Below are 19,396 nucleotides of genomic sequence, written 5' to 3' on the forward strand. Positions count from 1 at the left end.
AGGCTAATCAGTATTTGCTCTCCAATTTCTCACAACTATAGATTGCATTTGAATGTGTGAACATGGTATGAAACACAACTTTTTTTTTCAGGTGTTTTGTAGCAATTTCAAAATATTGTGGAGCTTCTCATTGCTGAATAGGGTGCAATGACTGATATCTATTACTTTGCACTTTGTAGCTTGGTTTTCACTGAGTGGAAAGTGTCACTCTAAGTGTCACACATACACACTGAAACCACGGAAATGTTACACATAAGTAGGGCTCCCGCTTTTATGGTATTTATTTTAACATTTCTGTCTGTATTTATCCATATTTATCTTTTGGGCATTTTCTCTGTATTTATCCATATTTATTTTGTGCTTTGCATATAAATGATGTTGTCAAACTGTACATTTCCATATTTATTTAAGTGATAGACGCACACTCATACTTTGCTGTCTGTCGAGTTTTAGCTATTTAAACTGGCAAATATTACATAACAATACATCCACTTTAAATACTATCATTATACCATAAATGTATGTTGACATATGCCATTATTTAAAGAAATGTCATCCTATTCTTTAATTTCCATGCTGTCCAGCTGCTGGCCTATAATTCATGAAAGACAGCATGAAGAGGCACTTAAAAGTAGGACAATTTTCTGGATTTATCCACTTTAAAAAATAAATGCAGACAGAAAACATATTGTTTTGTGTCTTTATTTATCTGTAAAAAATCTGTGAAAACGGGAAGCCTTACACATAAGCATCATGAAAACTTGGCACGTCATGTTTTAGTATGCCTCTTTTATAGCACTTAATGGCTTGACTAATGTAGTTGTATGCCAAACTTCATCCACATTTGGGCAGTTAATTTCTCCATACAGGGACCTTACGTCACAGGCCTAAATGCTGAGCAGCTTCAATTGTTAAATCTTGCAATACGTGCAAATGATAAATCTGCTGCACATATGATGTCACTTCCTGTTGTGATGTCACTTCCGGCCTTGATATCACTTCCTGTGACACCACCTTTTTAGGACTTGTTCCCTGATAATAAGAGCTGGATAGCCCTGGAAATGTGCTTTGTTCTAATAGAACCGTGTTGGCAAGGAGTAATCCTTTGGTTTGGAGGTGCTTGGTAAGCTGCTTTCAATTTATCAAGTTTCGTTTGTCGGTACCACTCATTCCGAGGGCACAAGTGGAACTCGATGGTTCTTTATTTATCTTTTAGGAAATGTAGAGTGGCGAGGGAGCACAATGCCAGAACCCGTTTTCCCACTGGAGTTACTGCTACCATGCCAGTAGTGTGCTCCCACTGCCTTGAGACAAAAGTTTTCACTCAATGGCTTCCTTTTATTTTCAAAACTAAGAGATAGAGAGATGAATTGTGTTCCAGACAGTCAAAAACTTTAGCGTAGACTCAGAAGCAGAACTTGAAAGACATGCCGAAAGTTTGTTTTTATTAAATTAAATCAGTTTCGTCTGTGAAAAATATATATGCCCAGAAAGTGTGAACAATGGAATATACAATAAAACATGTGACTTTATGGAGCTCCCAAGATGGCCGCACGTGTGTCGGAGATTCAAGAGTCTCTCATCTCTGAGAACAGCTCAGGCATGGCTCCTCCATTGGCGCCGGTCCTGGAGATGCCAGGGCTGAACCCAGGGCTGTAACGGGGCACGTGTGCATTGACGAAATAGAAGGGCACGTGGCTGACGCGTCCTGTGGACCAGCACTAGTACAGAGGGATAGAAAATAAAAAGATCATTATTTGCATTGGTGCGCCCTAAAGCGAGCGCACACCCAAAAGGCAGTGGCGTAGCTAGCCACTTAGACGCCCGTGGCAATGCCTGCTTTTGCCGCCCCCAAAACTCCTGCCGCCCAGGGCGGACCCCCACTCTTCGCCACTGCCAAGAGACGAGAGCCTCAAGGACACTCCGTAAATCAGCAGATTTCATGTTATTTATTTATGCATTAATAGCACAGGCTTTACCCAAAGATGTCAGGGCACTTCACAATAGAACCAGTTACGTTACATTTGGAAAATGTGACAAATGTATATGTTACAGAAGCCAATGATATACAAGAAGAGGTATAATACAGCAATAGATGGCAGTCACTCAAAAACACACTGGGATGACACTTGCACAGGCATAGAATACAAATTTACAATAGTGAAAGAACTTCCTTGAGGGACTTGAAAGGACGTGTATTAGTTCTGGAAATGTCTTTGGGAGAAGAGATTAGAGGTCAGTTTTGAAGGTCTGGGTAGAGGTGGTGGTGCGGAGCTGTGGCGGAAGCGAGTTCCAGATTCTCACCCCATTTCCTGAGAAGGAGTGAGCCATCGATCTCTCCCTTTTGAAAGTGCGAGCATAAAGCAGTCATTTTTCCGCATTACGAGACGGTCTAGAGCCTCCAGAGATTTTCAGTTTATTTGCCAGGTAGCGAGGGGAGGAAGTGTGCAAAGCTTTGTGGGTGATACAAGCCGTCTTGTAGATTGATCTTGCCTCGATGGGAAGCCAATGAAGAACAGATTTAAGAGGGGAAAGATGGGATTTGGGGAGGCCATTAAGTAGAGATTTGCTGTAGTCCAATCTAGAAAGAACCAGCAATTGGACCAGGGTTTTAAAGTTTTGCTCTGGGAAGAAGCATTGAATCCCACAAAGAAGGCACCGTTGATATCGAGCATTCTTTGCAATGGAGTTGATGTGGGAGAGTAGATTGAGCCTTTTGTCGAGTAAGACACCGAGGGATTTTGCGCTGTAGACAACGATAGGTTTAGTGTTAAATAGGTTCAGCTGATCCATCCAAGATTGAACAGGAGGAGGAGAGAGAGAGGTTGAGAGTAGGAGGAATTCTGTTTTGGAGGGATTCAGAATGAGTTGATGAGTTAGCATCCAGTTTTGAATAGAGGGGAGAGTAGAGTTGAGGATTGAGAGATCGTGTGTGGAGGACACCTTAAGGTAGATTTCGGTGACAACCACGTAGAGATGGTAGAGGATCCCAGATTTACTTAGGAGATTTCCCAATGGTTCCAAATAGAGATTGAACAATGTGGGTGCATGGAAAGAGCCTTGAGGGACACCCTGCCCTACCACAAATGAAGATGAAAGACTATTCGCTATTCTGACTATTTGGGATCTGTCCGAAAGGAAAGAGGCAAACCATTTACGCTCTGTGCCTTCCAAACCCATTCTCTGTTGAAGAGTGTTAAGGAGAGTGCTGTGATTGACAGTGTCAAAGGCTGCAGAAAGATCAAGAAGAATCAGAAGACAAGACTCCCCTGAATCGAGTATACGCAGCACATCAATCACTTGCAGCAGGGCCGTTTCGGTGCTGCAGTTTTGAATGAAACAAGACTGGAAATTGTCAAGAAGATCATTGTCCTTGATATGACGGGAAAGTTGTTTCGCTACACATCTTTCTGCGATTTTCGCAAGAAAAGGGAGGTTAGTGATGGGGAAGAAGTTGTTGAGGTCGTTCGCATCAGCGGTGCGTTTTTTAAGAAAAGAGGTAACCTGTCCTGTTTTAAAGGTAACAGGAAGGGAGACTTGACTGAGGGAGAGGTAAATCAGACTGGTCCAATAAGAAAGAGTATGGGTGTAGATGTCAATGGCAATGTCACTAGGGATGGGGTCAAGAGAATGGTTGGAGGGCTTTGTTTCGAGCATGCATTTGAGGAGGGCATCTTCAGAGATGGCGTCAAAGTTCTGCCAAATGACTATGGATGTACGCTCCTCTAGAGGGGTAGGATGAACGACCTGATCCACCAATGATTTCACTTTTTCGTCAAAGAATATAGCTGCTTTCTTTGGAGAATCCTCCGGCTTGGGGAGAGCAGTTTGGATTTTTGATGAGGTCGAATAGTTTTTTGGGTCTGTTTTTGGCTGAGTCGAGGAAGGTTCTGAAGTGAGTTGCTTTTTCAAGGAAGATGTGTTTGTGGTACTTGGATCTTGCTAAACGGAACGTTGCAAGATTAGAGGTGGATGGAGCTTGTCTCCATTGTTCCTCCATGATTCTCAGGTTCTTCCTTTCTTCATAAAGGGATTTGTTGAACCAAGGTGCTGAGGGAATAGGCCTTTTTCTTTTGCTTTGGAGAGGAGCAACATTATCGATTTCGACTGTAAGGACTGAGAGGCATTGGGAGGTGAGATCGTTGATATCCAAGCTCGGGTCTAGCCTTGGAAGTGCTAGCATAGCGGAATCACAGAGAGTATCGGGGTCAATGTTTTTAGAGTTACCGAACAAGGTAGTAGTCCTTTTAGGTTGGCCAAGAGTAAAAGAGTTTGATAGGGGAAGAGAGAAGGGGATGAGGAAGTGGTCAGACCAGTCTAAATGAATAGGGATAGCAATACTAGGCATGTCTGCTTAAGAAATACAAGGTCCGTAATTGTGCCCTTAGAGTGTGTTGTTTAAGATCATTTGCGGAGAGAAAGGTCGCCAGCTTATTAGCAGAGGAATCTTCCAACGAGCCCCAGTGAAGATTGAAGTCTCCCAGGAAGATCTGTCTTTCACTTTGCAAGTATTGGTCGCTGATGAAGTTGGTAAGTGCCTCTAAAAAAGAAGAAGAGAAGCCACCAGGCGGGTGGTAGATCAGGGCTCGACAAATCCACTCGCCCGCTCGCATTTGCGAGGGAGAATGGATGAGGACGAGCTATTTTTAGGTCCTACTCGCCCTTTCTGGCGAGTAGGAAATCAAACTAACTTTTGTCCTCTGTCTTTAAAAACAAAGCAAAAGTGACAAGATAACACGATTTAAAGGCATTTTTATTGCTCACAAAGGAAATGAGCAATAAACATGCCTTTAAATCTTGTTATCTTGTCACTTTTGCTCTGTTTTCAGAGACGGAGGTCAAGTGGGCTGGAGTCAGGTCGAGGGGATTTTCCATGGTACTAGACCTGCAGGACTAGTACCATTTTTCGAATTTGTCGAGCCCTGTAGATGACATGGAATCTGAATGGTGAGAAGTGTTGCACTTGAAGCTCAAGAGATAAGCATTCGAATGAACGGAAGGAGCGGTTAGGAAAAGCTTTAAGTTGAAGGGAGTTTCTAAAGATGATTGCAACACCTCCCCCAAGTTTGTCTGTTCTGTCATTTCTAAAGATAGAGTAGTCGTGGGTAGCAGAAGATCAAACATAGAATGAGAGGTGTCGTTGAACCAGGTCTCTGTGAGGTAGAGCATGTTGAGATTGTGAAGGATGATGGTGTCAGAAATTTCCAGTTCGTCTTTCATTGCAGATCTGCAGTTGTGGAGCAAACAGTGCAAGTCTGACGAGACTGTTTTGGTGACCGGGGCGATTGGGCTATGAGGGGTGATGGGGAGATTGTACTTGTAAGAGGGTGCCCGGGAGGAAGAAGGCATACAATTAGTTCTGACAGAGGAGATGGTCGAAATAGTGTAGATAGTAGGGTTACTTGGAGCGGAGAGTGGAAGGGGGTTGCGTTCGAGGTCTTGTAACTTGCCAGAAGGTTAGTGATGTCTGCAGAAGACAGATTGGGATTGACTTTTTTGGGGCTTGGGGGCGAGGTGTTTCTCGGGTGTTTGGGAAAGTGAATATTTGCCAAGGGAGTTGGGGTGTTTGGAAAGGTGGAAATCTTAGTGCTTAAGCGTGAGATGGTAGCTTCAGGCTGGGAGATGGAGGTGATGAGAGATCCTAACTTTTTTTCCAGAGAGAGTAGGCCTGAGCACGGTAAGCTAGGTGGCTCGATGGGTACAGGGGGGAGTGCAATTGGCGAGGGAGGGCAGGGAGAGGTGGGAGTGTGAGGGGGGTGTTGGGGTACAAGGTTCAAAGTTGGAGATAGATAATGGTTGAGAGCAGTTGTTGGTGCCTCGGAGGTGAAAATAGAGTTAATCTTTGTTGATGCTGTAGGGAGGATAAGAATTGAGGTCGTAATTAGGGGCAAATGGTGCGGAACGAGGACGGCAAGCAAGGAGGGGAAGGGGGGAGTCATTGAATGGCAGGAGGTTAGGGTAGAAGAGAGGGGAAGTGGTTGGAAAGGTCCCGTAAGCTAGGAGTGTTGGATGTGAGGGAACAGGACCCAGGCAGAGTGAGGGGGGGTTGGGTTGTAGGGTAGTTGAAGACAGAAAGTGGATCTGCTGGGTCCGAGGGAAAGGGAAGGGCTTACCGAGGGGGGATAGGGGGTTGAGCAACATTACTGGAGGAATAGGGGGATGAAGAGAGATGCAAGGGGTTAGTGAAGAATTCGGGGTACCAGGCGAGGTGGGGAGCGGGTAGAGAAGAAGAGAGAGGTGGGAATATAGGCAATGTAAGTAAAGTTAGCTTGGGGAACAGGTTGTAGGAGAGGTGGACTAAATAGGGGGGTGGCAGGTAGGGGTAGGGTGGAGGTGGTAAAATTGGAATACCAGGATGGTGCAAAGTGGAAGAAGAGAGTATTAGCTAGAGGTATGGCAGAAGTGTTTAGGGGGTGCACAATGGGTGGGGGGAGGAATGGGAGAGGAGGGAACAGGGGAAGGGGGAGAGGGTCGGCCTTTGCCTCCCGGGGGAGCGGCCTAATGGAGTATAGGGGGGTCAGGGGAGGAGATACGGAGTAATGGGTGGAGCTAGAGGACGAATCAAGGGAGAGCCCAGACGCAGGGGTGAGGAGTAGGGAGGGGAAGAGGTGGTCAAAAAGAGAGAGACGGGTGTCTTTAGCTTGGATCAAGACAGTACCATTGTTATAAAGTGAGATAGTGAGGGAGCCGTTGAAACAGGTAGAGGGTGACATTTTTAGCTGTTTTCCATGTGGGAGAGATGAGGAGGAAGAGACACTGAGGGAATTATAGAAGCTGGTGGACCAGGAGGGGATGTCATGAGTGAAAAAAATGAAGTTGTTTTTGAGCCTTCCAAGATCACCATTGTAGAACTGGTCAACAAAGAGGGAATCAGGAAAACGTTCAATGGTGTTAGGATTGAACCATTTTGCTGAAGCTTTAGACAGATTATGGGGAAAATGATTTTGAAGCAGTTAATCTCAGACTTAACTCAAGAGCTGACCATGATGGGAAATTGAGGAGGATGGTGGGCGGAGGAGGAAGGTGCTGCTAAGGTAGCGGTAGTGAGGAGGAGTATAAGAAGAAGGGGGCATATATTCCAGGAGTCGAACGTAGTTATCCGGTTAATGTGCAGTCAAGAGGTGTCGAGGTTAGCAGGGCAAAAGACTGTGGTTCAACCAAACATTTGCTGCAGCAAATGGGCCCTTAGTAATGTAATCAGCAGACAAGGGTCAGTGTATCTATTAAATCATGTCGCCATTGGGACCTCCCCTCTTTGACCACCCACGAGGTGGCTGGGGTGAATAGGTTAGAGACCTTGGTGATGAGTGCTTTCTTTGGCGGCATAGGGACTGGAGCACAGCATCAATCTGGGGCCTCTCTGTGGCGAGGTGAGGAATCGTAGTGGAAGCACATTGGGAAGGCGCAGAGAACTTGCTGTACAGTGCCAATGACTGGGGCTCCTGATTCACGGCTGTCGTAGAGTCCCATGACTCATCTCTGCTCTGTAGACTGACTGGCACTGGATGGCGCACAGGGCAACGGGTGGCGCATCAAGGTTGGGGAAGGCAAGGAGACGTAGTGGGCCTGCTCTGCGACCTAGGCTCAAGACTGCATGCCTAAGCCTGAAAACACCCGACTGACGCCATTTTAGAGTCAGGCTGACGGATCCCAGGGTTTCTGCAACCGTTGTGGACAAATCAGGGGGACCCCTCCCAAGACTGGATGTAATGAGATGGCTGAGGCACCCCTGGGCTCTGCCTCCTTGAAAAATAGGCCCCCTCTGCTCACCTTGGGGTCCACAAGGCCTAGACCTGAAATCGCCTGACCGGCACCATTTTAAAGTTAGGCAATCTGGTCCAGGGCGTCTACAATCGTTGTGGATAAATCACTTTTTCTGGGTAGATGGCACAGAAAGAACGGGAGAAAGTTACTTCACTGTTTTTTATTTCGTAGTGGAAAAACGATGGTGCGAGGCGCGCTTTCCCCAGGGAGGCTCGGTCCTGCAAGGGGAGCGACGCAGTTCAAAGGCATCATATTGCATCGGTTCTTCAAGTGTGGGGCTACACGCACCAGCAACACCGGGAGCACAGTCCTTGAGGCTCGGTCTTGTAGAGGAGTAGCACGGATCAGACGGCACGCTCCAAATCGGTTCTTCAGGCGAAGAGCTTTGCACAGCAGTTATTCAGGGAGCAGAATCCTTGAGGAGGTCGGCGTGCAAGATGTCGAGAGGCTCGTCCGACCAGAGCAGGTCCTTCACAAGTGGGTCGTCAATTATATGGCCCAATTATAGACCCATAGCAGAAGCACAAAGGTGCAAGGCGAGCTTACCCCAAGGAGGCTCGGTCCTGCAGGGGAGCGGTGTGGTTCACAGGCACACACCGCACCGGTTCTTCAAGTGTGGGGCTTTACGCGCCAGCAAAACTGGGAGCACAGACCTTGAGGCTCGGTATTGCAGGGGAGCAACACGGGTCAGACGGCACGCTCCGGAAAGGTTCTTTAGGCTCCAGATCGTCCCAGCGGACGTACTACAATGCTGTGTTGTCAGAGGCGGCAGAGGATACTGGGGCAAAGGAGGATGGCGAGGCAAAGGAGGCGAAGACACGTCAGGAGTCACAGAGATCGTCTTCATAGGTAAGCCAGACTTCGTCCCAGACGATCAAGTATCTTCCAGTAAACGATGTTGGAGGGAGACACAGGCGGATGGCAGGTTTAACAGAGGATATAAACCGATACGGTAATCCCCAATCCGGGAGCTCCTGCAGAAAGCTCCTACTTGGCGCCCATTTTCCTCATCAGCCTCTTTTGACTTAAGGGCACGACGAAAACAATGCGAACTAGCTTTACATAATTTTTATATTATGATACATCCGGAAACAATTTCCACAAAGATGCACATGCACTTGACAAACTGTTAAGTTCAATAAATGGAGTGTTTTTTTAACACATTTCTTAAAGACACGTTGTGCATTGCAAGGAAAACAACTGCATGCCTTTTAGTCAAGATGTGACGTGCACACGCCTTACCGTGCTGAGGAGAGCCCCCTTGCGGAAACAGGGGTGAAAACTGATCATCTGTGGCTCGGCACACTCTTCGCCCTGCACAAAACCACTGCATAAAAAGAAAATGAAAAAGAAAATAAGAGCTTTCTCCTTTTTTATTTATTTTATGCATTTTTATATAGCGCGGACTTTACTCAAAGGTGTTAGAGCGCTTCACAATAGAACCAAGTATGTTACATGAGGAAAATATTACATATTTACGCGTTACATAAACAAAAGAGAAACAAGAAAAGGTAAAATAAAACAATAGATGGCAGTCACACAAAAAACAATAGGATGAAGATTGTACAGGCATAGATTACACATTTACAATAATGAAAGGACTTCCTTGAGGGACATGAAAAGTGGTGTTTTAGTTCTGGAAGTGTCTTTGGAAGAGAAGAGATTTGAGGTTGGTTTTGAAGGTCAGGGTAGAGGCTGTGGTACAGAGTAGTGGAGGAAGCGAGTTCCAGATTCTCACTGCATTGCTTGAGAAGGATTGAGCCATCAATCTTTCCCTTTTGAAGGTGGGGGGCTCAAGCAGTACATTTTCCACATTACGTGATGGTCTAGAGCCTCCAGAAATCTTCAGTTTATTTGACAGGTATTGAGGGGAGGACGTGTGTTATGCGTTGTGGGTGATACAGGCAGTCTTGTAAATTGATCTTGCCTCGATGGGAAGCCATAGAAGATACTGATTTCTCATTTCTGTCTAGCCTTTAAGTTAGTCTTTTCTCTCTCTCGTACACCTGTTTATTCTCTCATTGGCAAACGGAGAACACTGGACTAGGAGGAACCCACTGTTTGCCACAGTCTGGCTTCCCTGCCCTTCCACAGTCCACGCTGGAGAGCCGGCAGAGTGCCTCATACCCGGTTACTTACCGGTAATCTTCATTACTCAAGAGTATTGTCTTCCTCGCCACATGCTTAAAGTGAGCTTCCGCTCCACACCAAAACCCTCCAAAGCAAAAGTTAGCCTCCCATCCCTTCCCAACATGGCCGACCCATATCACCCCTGACCTCTATAAGAAGGGGGTCGGCCCCAGCCACAGCCTAAAGGACTACCAAGCCCCAAGAAAATGAAGCTGATAGCACCTCCGGGAGGGAGGGATGGGAACTCATGTGGCGAAGAAGACAATACTCGGAGTAATGAAGATTACCGGTAAGTAAACTGAACATTACCTCCTTGTAAGTCTTCCTCGACACATGCCTAACAAAGTGAGCATATACCCAAGCCAAGAGGCTTCATAGCAAACAAGAAACCAACGCCAAGGAGTAGAGGACACAGAAACAGGATTTAATCCTGAGTATAAAAACAAACAGATAAAATCACACAGTCCCCAGGACAAAAAGGCCACAATCAAGAGGAGGAGGAACCAGCCCGAGAACAGCCTCAGCAAAATCCCCAGGAGAACCACCCAGAATTACCCAGTAGTGTTCCATGAACATGTGCGGGAAGGCCCAGGTCGCAGCCTAACATCCATCCCGCATGGTGGAAGGAGCCAGACCCAGGGAAAACTCAGCAGCGAGAAAATTGAGGACCCGCCACAGAAGGCCGGACTCAGCGGAGTCGCAAAAGGCATTTGGATGCAGCCAAAAATACAATGTGCCCCCCGAACAACCACGGGAGAGGAGGCGCGAGGCTAAAAGCCTGCGCAGGCCCTAAAAGCCAACTGCGGGAACCACGAACGAGCTCCGAATACAGGCGGAGCCAAACGGGAGAACCGTGCCCAGGGCCGGCGCCGGGAACTGACATCTTCCCGGACACTGAGAAGCTCCAGACCAGCAGGTAAAAGGCCACCGCAAGAACCCAAAAGGCATCCGGAGCCAGGCAAACGGCCCGACAACCAGGCAGTACGCATCAACGACCGCTGGGCTCAGGAAGGGCTGAATAGCGCGCAGCCCAACCCAAACCGCAGCCTGCCCCCTATTCACCCGTGGCTTGCTAAAGCATAGCCTAACAGCCCCAAATGAAGTGGAAATGGGGGACTGAAAGGGGAAGATCCCCACGCACACAGGCCCTCTAGAGCAGGGCCTCCACCCAGGGACCAATGATCATTCTAGAGCAGAATCCCACACTTACCGTACAGCGCATTTGGAGAGTCAGCACAGAACCAAAAAAACAGGCTGTTGGTGGGGCCGACCCCCATCTTGTAAAGGTCAGGGGTGATATGGGTCGGCCATGTTGGGAAGGGATGGGAGGCTAACTGTTGATTTGGAGGGTTCTGGTGTGGAGCTGATGCTCACTTTGTTAAGCATGTGGCGAGGAAGACTTACGAGGAGGTAATGAGGACTCCGAACAAAGGATTCTCTCACCATTACCAATGAAGTCCTCATCAGAGGTGCAAAGGGTGCCGCAACCGATTCCAGAACACGGCAACCGTCGCACCTATCAGGACGCAAGGTGGATCCCTGCAAAAAATTCACACTCAAAACTCCTGGACAACTATTGGACAGCTCGAGTATAATGGCTCTGGTTTTGGAAAGAGGTCTGATAGCACAGAGTGAGGCAGTCCAATAGCACTATAAAATACATTAATGAATGCAGAAGATGAAAAGGTGTAGACTGTTAACTCATTGAGTAATTTGCAATGTTTTCTTAGTCTCAGACTGAAATCCTCAAACTTGTGTACTAGTTACAGAGCAGTGCAGAGGCGTAACAAAACTTGAGCCCCCGCAAAGTAAATGGAGGGGCCCCCCCTCCTGACTTTGTCAAGAGTTCTCATGCCAGGGCATGATGTTGGGGGCCCTCTTGAGCTGGGGCCCCCGCAACACAGAGGCTGTAGGGGGCTATGACACAGACACTAATATTAGTGAGTAGCCAACTTTTCCAGGGCCCAGCCCCTTTTATTAGCAGGGTTCCATGACTGGTAACGACTGTGTTGGATGGGTGAGGGTTGGGTGTTAGTACAGCCCCCAAGGGAGGGGCTGCTGCATGACATGTCTTGTGGGACACTACATTCCTCCCAAAATCCAAAAGAAAAAACAGGTCCACACTGTGTAAACAAAACAACAATTAACTCGATACCATGTGGTCCATCAGTCTCTAGAGTCAATCAGCATGACGGCTGTGGACATATGGGCTGATGACACGAGCTGCAACAGGACATCTCAGCTCGCATTCATAATTTAACCTGAGTAGTTCAGGACACAAACACTAGCTCACCGAAGTCAGGAATCTTGCGGTTGCATACTAGTTAAAGTAAGATCCCTTGTGTGGAGTTTGCCCACACTGCTGATACTCCAGATGATTCGTGGTTAGTGTCACCGATTCAAAAACAGGGTGCGCTTGGAGCATTGTCGGAGTCCACGGTAAAGCATCCATCATGCAGCATGCTTTTGAGATGAAGATTAGCTTGTTGAATATATCTGCAACCTGTTGAGGTCCCCGTTAAAAGGCCATGTCACCTCCTGGTATGCAACGGTGTGTGCATCTCTCACGCTTGTGGAGGCCCCTTGGATGGGTTACAACGGGACTGTGTGTGGTCTGTACTGGGGCTGCGTATGTGCCACATCTGGGCTGCTGCAAGACCACCAAGGAGACATAGGCTAGTCACTCAGGCAACCGCAGGGGTATTTGGGTGTGGTCAAGCCTCACTCTCGCCACCAGGATCAGTGTGTAGGCGGGGTGAGCAAGTAGTCTCTGGTTGACTGACTCTTCGGAGTGTCACTGGTGCTTCTTGTGAGACATTGGCCTGGCATATGATGTCCACTATTCTAGTGGTACAAAAGGGGGTGGTAATGGACGGAGCATCTGAACCAATCAAACACTAACACCCAGTCAACAGATCTGGGTTTACTCCATCACCGTTCCTTAGCCCACTCTGCCACCCCAGGTCAGACATGGCCATATGCAAATCAGTCTGACCCTGTGCCTCATGGGAACAGTCCAGCCCGAACTGCCAAGCCATGCCTTCCCTGGACCGGAAACAAGCTTCCGAGGACCGGTTTCTGGCATTTCAGCCATCTTCAGCCCGGCTTGCTTGAATCCAGTGGCAAAGTGAGCAAGGGACTCACGTCTGACCATACCCTGCCAACTTATGGCGAACAAAGTGGTACAAAATCCTTGGATGCTTGTTTCCAGTCCAGGGAGGACCTGGCTTTGCAGTTCGGGCTGACTGTTCCCATGGGGCACAGGGTCAAGACTGATTTGCATATGGCTGGGTTCAAACTGGAATGGCATGGTGAGCAAAAAAACGATGGATTTAGGCCCAGATCTCTGTACTGGGGAGAATGTATGATATTGTTCTGCATTCTGTCCATCAACTGTTGTTTTTGCACTATTCTAGTGGGCACCTTGCACCAGGCCAAACGACACTGATTGATGGTAGGTTTAGACAACCTTTATAGAAAGCTATCCTAGTAGTAGCTGTGGAGAGCAGCCTTCAGTCTCAGTCTTGAAGGAATGTAAAGCAGCTTGTTTTACCAGTCTATAATCTCTTGAATGAACAAATGAAAGAGCACCGAACCAGATATATATATATATATATATATATATATATATATATATATATATATATATATGTATTTATTCTAAACACAACCCCTCTACTCTCTTTATGAGGCTAGAGGTAAAAGTACAATACAGGAGCTTAATAGTACACAGTAAATTAGCACAGTATACGTTTTGCCATAGGGGCGTCACAAACCATATACTAAGAAAGTGGTATAAGAACCACGTGAGGGATAGAAGTTAGGCCTAGGGCCTGTAGAAACTGCTGGGGCAACCAGGAACCAGCCAAGGTAGGGACGCAGGTGAACCACGGGGGACACGTGCAGTGTCTAAACACAGCCGCGATTCACCATTGACTTCAATGGCGAAAGTTAAAGTTACAAAGTTAAAGTTTAAGGACACTTAGGAGTGGACTACGGTAAAACCCTTTCAGTACTGGACACTTCGAGAGTCAAGACCCATGGGAGCACTGAAGTACTCGTGTTACCTCAACCAGGGAAGCCGGGTGCATAGGTGTCTGGTTTCGTCGGTGATTCCAATGGAGAGCTGCAAAGAAGCGCTGCAGGCGTCCAGGAGAAGAGTGTCCGGATGGATCCAAGGGTGTATCGGAGATCTGAAGAACCTGAAAGCAGAGGGGACAGAGTCTGTGCCACCAGCCAGGGACCAGGATGGCGACAAGAAGATGCCAGCCGATGTCGGGTGCTTTAAGGTGAAGTAAGTGAAGCTTACCTCTTCAGCCACGAGGTCCAGGAGGCTTCGACGACAACCAGGAGCTGGATTTGAGCTGTCCCACGTCGGATGTAGAGTGCTGCAGCGTCGGTATCCGGATTGGACCCAACAAGCCTTGGCAAACCACGCAAGAAGACAAGATTGGCTTCGGTGCAGACCAGCAAGGTCTGAGGTACGCACCCTTTGGAGGGGAGTCAGGGCACGTCTGGAGCAACCAGGGAAGCCCTAGAAACAAAGTAGATTCCTTTGTGGGGACCCACTAGCCAACGGACTAGGGAACACGAAGGCACCTCGAGCTGAAAGTGGGCCCACGGAACACTCGTGGAGTGTAGGCCCACAATCTTCGATGCAAAAGGTGCACAGGGCTTGGACTACAAGTCGCCCAACGCACAACTTCGGTAAAGCTCGGGAAGTTGATGCACTAGCAAATGTGCAGGATGTCCAGGAGTTCCAGTCCGACGTCTCTAGTGATAGCTGCAGGTCTCAGCTTCGCTGGGGACTCGTGTCCGCCTCGGAGATGTCTGGAAGTCCGTGTCCTGTGTCGCAGATTCTTCGGGATCCGTCGGGAGCCTTGAAAATGCAGAACAGCAAGATGCTTCTTTGGTGCCTGTTTGAACAGGGGAGTCACTCCTTGACCCCAAGGGAGATTTCTTCGCCTTACAGTCGATATGGAATGTCAAAGGTCCAAGATTTATGTTTCAGAGTTTCGTCCAGGGTAATCTAAAGCCCTAGTGACTGGGTTCCTATACTTATACCAAGTTTAGGGTTTGGACTAACTCTAGGGTCCCACCTATGGGAGGACCTGAGGAGGGGGTGGTTACACCCCTTTCCCTTTGTCCAGTTTCGCACCAGAGCTGGGGCTGAGTGCCCCAGCAACCAGTTTGAACTGGGAAATGCATGGGACACCTTGCGTGCCCCAGGCAGTGTCAGAAAAGCATTCAGTGAATGCAACCCACCCTGCCCCAATACACTAAAGCCTGCCTGGGGTGCTGGCACCTCCCTGGACAGAAAACCTATTATCCAGGCCAACCCCTGCCGGAGTTTCATCCAGCAGCAGGAGGTCAGACTCGTGCCTGTGGCAGCAGCATCCATTTTGTGATGCTGAGGCTCTTTTAAACATTTACCGGGTAAGTAAGTGTGTACATGTCTTCTCCCTCTAGAAGGGTGGAATTCTACCCCCGCCGTCAGAACTGGGTGGGGGGGGGGGGGGGGGGGGGGTGTAGGATTCAAAAGTGTTTGACACCAAACATGACATGTTTTGATAAAGCCAGTCCAAAGTTAGCATTAACTGCGAAGATTATAATGCACTTAAGAGTATATGGTATGGTTATATCATAGAACAGCTATAAGGAAGGGATTCCGAAAGCTGCAGAGGGGCTCAGCTCATGCCAGGGCACCCTCTCACACAAAACCAAGCACTCCCTTCAGGATTGTCAAGGCCTGCCATAGGAGTGACTTATAGGTTAATATGTGTCTATATATATATATAGGTAGATATAGGTATACTCTAAGTAAGGGGTGCTTACACCACCTTACCCAGGCTGCAAGTGCAGACCTGTGGTGCCATTTTGGAAGGCTTCCCACGGGTGGCATAATACATGCTTCAGACCCTGGTAGGCCTCTGGGGTACCTATGCGCTTGGTACCTAAGGTACCATATACTAGGGACTCACAAGGGTAACCCGGTAACCAATCTGCAATGTTAATAATGTACAGGTAACCAATTTAGAGAGAGATCAGCTAGGCTGTGGTCCTGATTAGCAGGGCCACAGCCAGACTAAAGTTGATAAATCAGTGAAACACAGCAAAAAGTAGGGGTATCCATAGGAAGCAGATTCTACTCTCCTACACGTCTTGTCTGTAATTTTGATAGGCGTGTTGGACTCCACTCGGGTGCTCGATGCTCCAGGGATGGTAGTGATGATGCACAAGACAGGGACTGGCATGATGGGGTTTCCAGTTGTGTGGTGAACCTCTATGACAGGTGGTGACAACTTGCCTTGATGGTCAAGGACATTCTTTCTTGGTTCGCCAACAACTTGGAGTGATGGTGGTCATGTGCTTACATTCTTTGTTTTTGGAGGCACCTGTATCCTTCAGCCTAGATCCTCTGTGTTTCTGAGCCACCGGTTAAAGTGGCTGGACAGTAATGCTGGGAACATTGTGGCAGAGTCTTGGTTCGCATGTTTGTGGCTTGCTCTCTGGCATTCCACTGGGCTTGGGGTAGAAACTCAGTTTGCGCAAGCTTGAGGCTTGCTCCTGGTTCTCCCGCTGTGCTGTTGCCAAGCTGTCCTTGTTTCACCTCGGTGCCTTCTTCCTGTGGATAGATGCCTTCCATCCGTTGCACAAGTCCTCTCAAGCGTGCCTTCCTGGCCTGCTCACTCCTGATCTTCCCTCCTTCTGGGCTTGGTCAGTCAATAGGTTTCCCAGTGTGAACCGGCAGGTCACACTTACACTTCCTCCTCTTCTTTCTCCTTGGTGCTTTGGCATGAACCTTCTTTCCAATGATGCCATTGAGACTTCTCGTTGCTAGCGTCTCTTCTTCTGGGTGCAGCGACATGCACCTTCCTCAGGGCCTGTCAACAGGCCCTCTCAGAGGTTGACTGTCTCTGTAGTCCGGTCACCTGCTTCTGGTGTTGGGCTCCGGCTTGGTGAAGATAAGGGCAGTTGCTGATCCAGTTCCCTTCTTCTTGAGTGGAGTGTGGTGTCAGCCCACTACCACTACCTCATTACTAGCACAGGCTGATCCACATTTGTTAAGACCCTACCGCTCATCAAGTAGACCTGCAGAGGCTGTTGTTTGACTCATTCAGTCTCTAGTCTGTCTCCAACGCCATGGCCTACCTTATATCTCGTTGATACTTTTTGTGACTATTTAACAGTATCTCAATTTTGTATTTCCTATGTTCTTTCTTTTCTTTTTTGTATTAAGACTGTTCTGTGCCATATCAATCTCTACATGTACTTTGAGTAAACTTACTCACATTATCTGTAAAACGTTCGGATACCTTTGGGTCTAGCTACCGCTATATAAAACAAAACAAAAAACATTTCATGTTCCCTCTTCAGGGATTTTCCTGGTGCTCTTACTCCGTGGGTAGTTATGTGAGTCTGGCCATCTGGCTTGAGGGTCTTCCCGCTACCTGACCCTCTTCTTCTCTGGGTTGGCGTGGCATCATGTCATGTCTCGCAAATTCCCTCAGTGACCTTCTTGGAGTGTCTACTCCAGGGTGATCTCTCTTTCTGGACATTCTTATGCGGGTAGTAGGGAGTTGTGGTTCTGACTCAGTTTCTCTGTGTGATGCAAGACTTGTGTCTTGAGACGTCGCTGTCATCAAGCATGGTTGGTGAGGTGTGGCACAGTGTGCCTTGAGGATGTTGGTCGATACAGTCCTGGTGTCTGGATCACAGAGGCGTCATGTGTTTCTTTCCATCTCCTGGCTCGGCCTATCTTTCCTCGGACCATCTCTTGCCTGGTGTGGTGTCCATCTGGCTGGTTTGGACAACCAGAGTGGTACCTCTGGGGCTCTCAGTCTCTTTACTGGGCTGCACTGGGTGGATTATACCTTGTGACCTAGGTGCTTCCTAGGATGCTTCAATTTTTCTGTTGTGTCGAGGTTGAGTCAGCGTGCTCTTCCTCCCTCATACTGCTTAGCAACTCTGATCCTCTTTTCATTCCAGGGGTGCTGAGTGTTGGGCCGTTCTGTGGCCAGGACAGGGTCCGTCCTTTGCTGGGTGGCGTTGCAGGCTTCGCCACTGTGATTTACCTTGGCTGGCAGTACTGGCCTGTTACTGTCCTCTCTTGGCATGGTCTCTCATTTGCCGTGTCTTTAATTTTCCTTCAAGGCATGCTTACGTGAGTGGGGTTGGTATGCTTGCATAGTGTAGCTCCTGTTTGTGTTCTGGATCACCAAGCCTAGCTCTCCCTTTGTCAGAGTGGTGTTTGCGTCTGCCCCTCCTCATCACAGTGAGAGCAGGTAATGGTGTTCTTCATGGGTTCTAGTTTGCTGTAGCTACAGTCTTTGCTGTCGCTGGTTACATCCAGCGTGCTGCCATAGGATAGGTCAAGCCTGATGTCTCTTGTTTGTGACATCGGCCAGCTTGGAATCTGGTAGTGGGCTGGGACACTGCACACGGTCCTCTCTGGGATGGTTGCTCTAGTTTTGTCTGTATTTCACCCTTTGGGCTGCTTCTCCTCTAGTGAGTGCCAAACAGGCACTGCCCCAGTTCTGGTGGCATGTGTACAGGCTCATTCCTTTTGATGTGCCCTACCTCCTGTGTGCTACTCTTTGTGGACGCAAAATGTCTCTCCATCAGCGCTTCGTTGTCAGGCAGTCGCCACATGGCAAGCAGTGTGTTCAGCCGCCTTCTTCTCGCAGCAGCAGGTGGCCACTATGGGTTGCACAGTTCTCATCACCCTCAGCTCTTCCTTCCTCGCCTCAGCCTCCGGTGCAGCACAGGAGATTGGGAGTTGTTCCTGTTGCAGCATGCACTCAGTGTGTTTTGAGGGCACCAAAGGGCCTCTCTCTCTCTCTCACTGGGCGCATCTTCTCTTGTGGGCCTCCGCTGGGTGCTCTTTTTCCTTAGAGCATTGGTGAAATAGGACACTTTTCCTTCTTGCACTGGGGGTAGATGCCTATAATGAAAAAGACATTACAACCATGGTATGGTAAGGATTCTTAAAACCTTGGTGAGGCGGGCTCCCCCGGCTTTCCTTCCGCCTGGTGTCTCCTGTGTTGTGGTGGTGCCCCCAGTCTGTTTGGTGAGCAGTCTCCTTGGTGCAGCAGCAGCAAGTATCGGGCTCGAGCACCTCAGCTGTGGGAGGTACGTGGGTATTCAAGACACTGACTTTGCTGGGTGAGGACATGGTTCGAGGAGTGGGGGTGTAGTGTAGCTCCTATTTTCCCAATAGGCTCTGCGCATTGGAATAGTACCTACAGCAGTAAAGGCCTAGACCAGACGTTAACTAGGTCTACTACTGTCGATACTAGACTTAATTTTGGGGTTTGCCAGCTAAGCTCAGAGTTCGCTAGAAACTTTCTCGAATGTTCAAGGAAGGGATTAACTCCCCTGATTAGACAAGAAGGGATTTAGTTTCTGACAACCATAGAACATGACAACTTTGCTCTCCCCTAATCAAGAGTCAATCTCAAGAGTCGTGTGAGCACAAGGCAATTATTTTACTCAGTCAGTA

General features: G+C 48.2%; 1 protein-coding gene across 1 annotated transcript in view; it reads right to left on the reverse strand.

The window, feature by feature from the left end:
• Positions 1 to 1,428: 1,428 nt before the first annotated feature.
• Positions 1,429 to 19,396, reverse strand: part of AAAS (aladin WD repeat nucleoporin) — a 416,285-nt gene continuing 398,317 nt past the window's right edge. The window contains exons 16-17 of the mRNA XM_078687624.1: positions 9,007 to 9,091; positions 1,429 to 1,721 (exon numbers count right to left, since the gene is read on the reverse strand). Coding sequence (XP_078543750.1) covers positions 1,569 to 1,721; positions 9,007 to 9,091 — 238 coding nt within the window. The 3' untranslated portion in view covers positions 1,429 to 1,568. The remainder of the gene's footprint in view (positions 1,722 to 9,006; positions 9,092 to 19,396) is intronic.

Source organism: Lissotriton helveticus, chromosome 1_1, assembly GCF_964261635.1.
Source record: "Lissotriton helveticus chromosome 1_1, aLisHel1.1, whole genome shotgun sequence".
In the NCBI taxonomy this organism is placed as follows: Eukaryota; Metazoa; Chordata; class Amphibia; order Caudata; family Salamandridae; genus Lissotriton; species Lissotriton helveticus.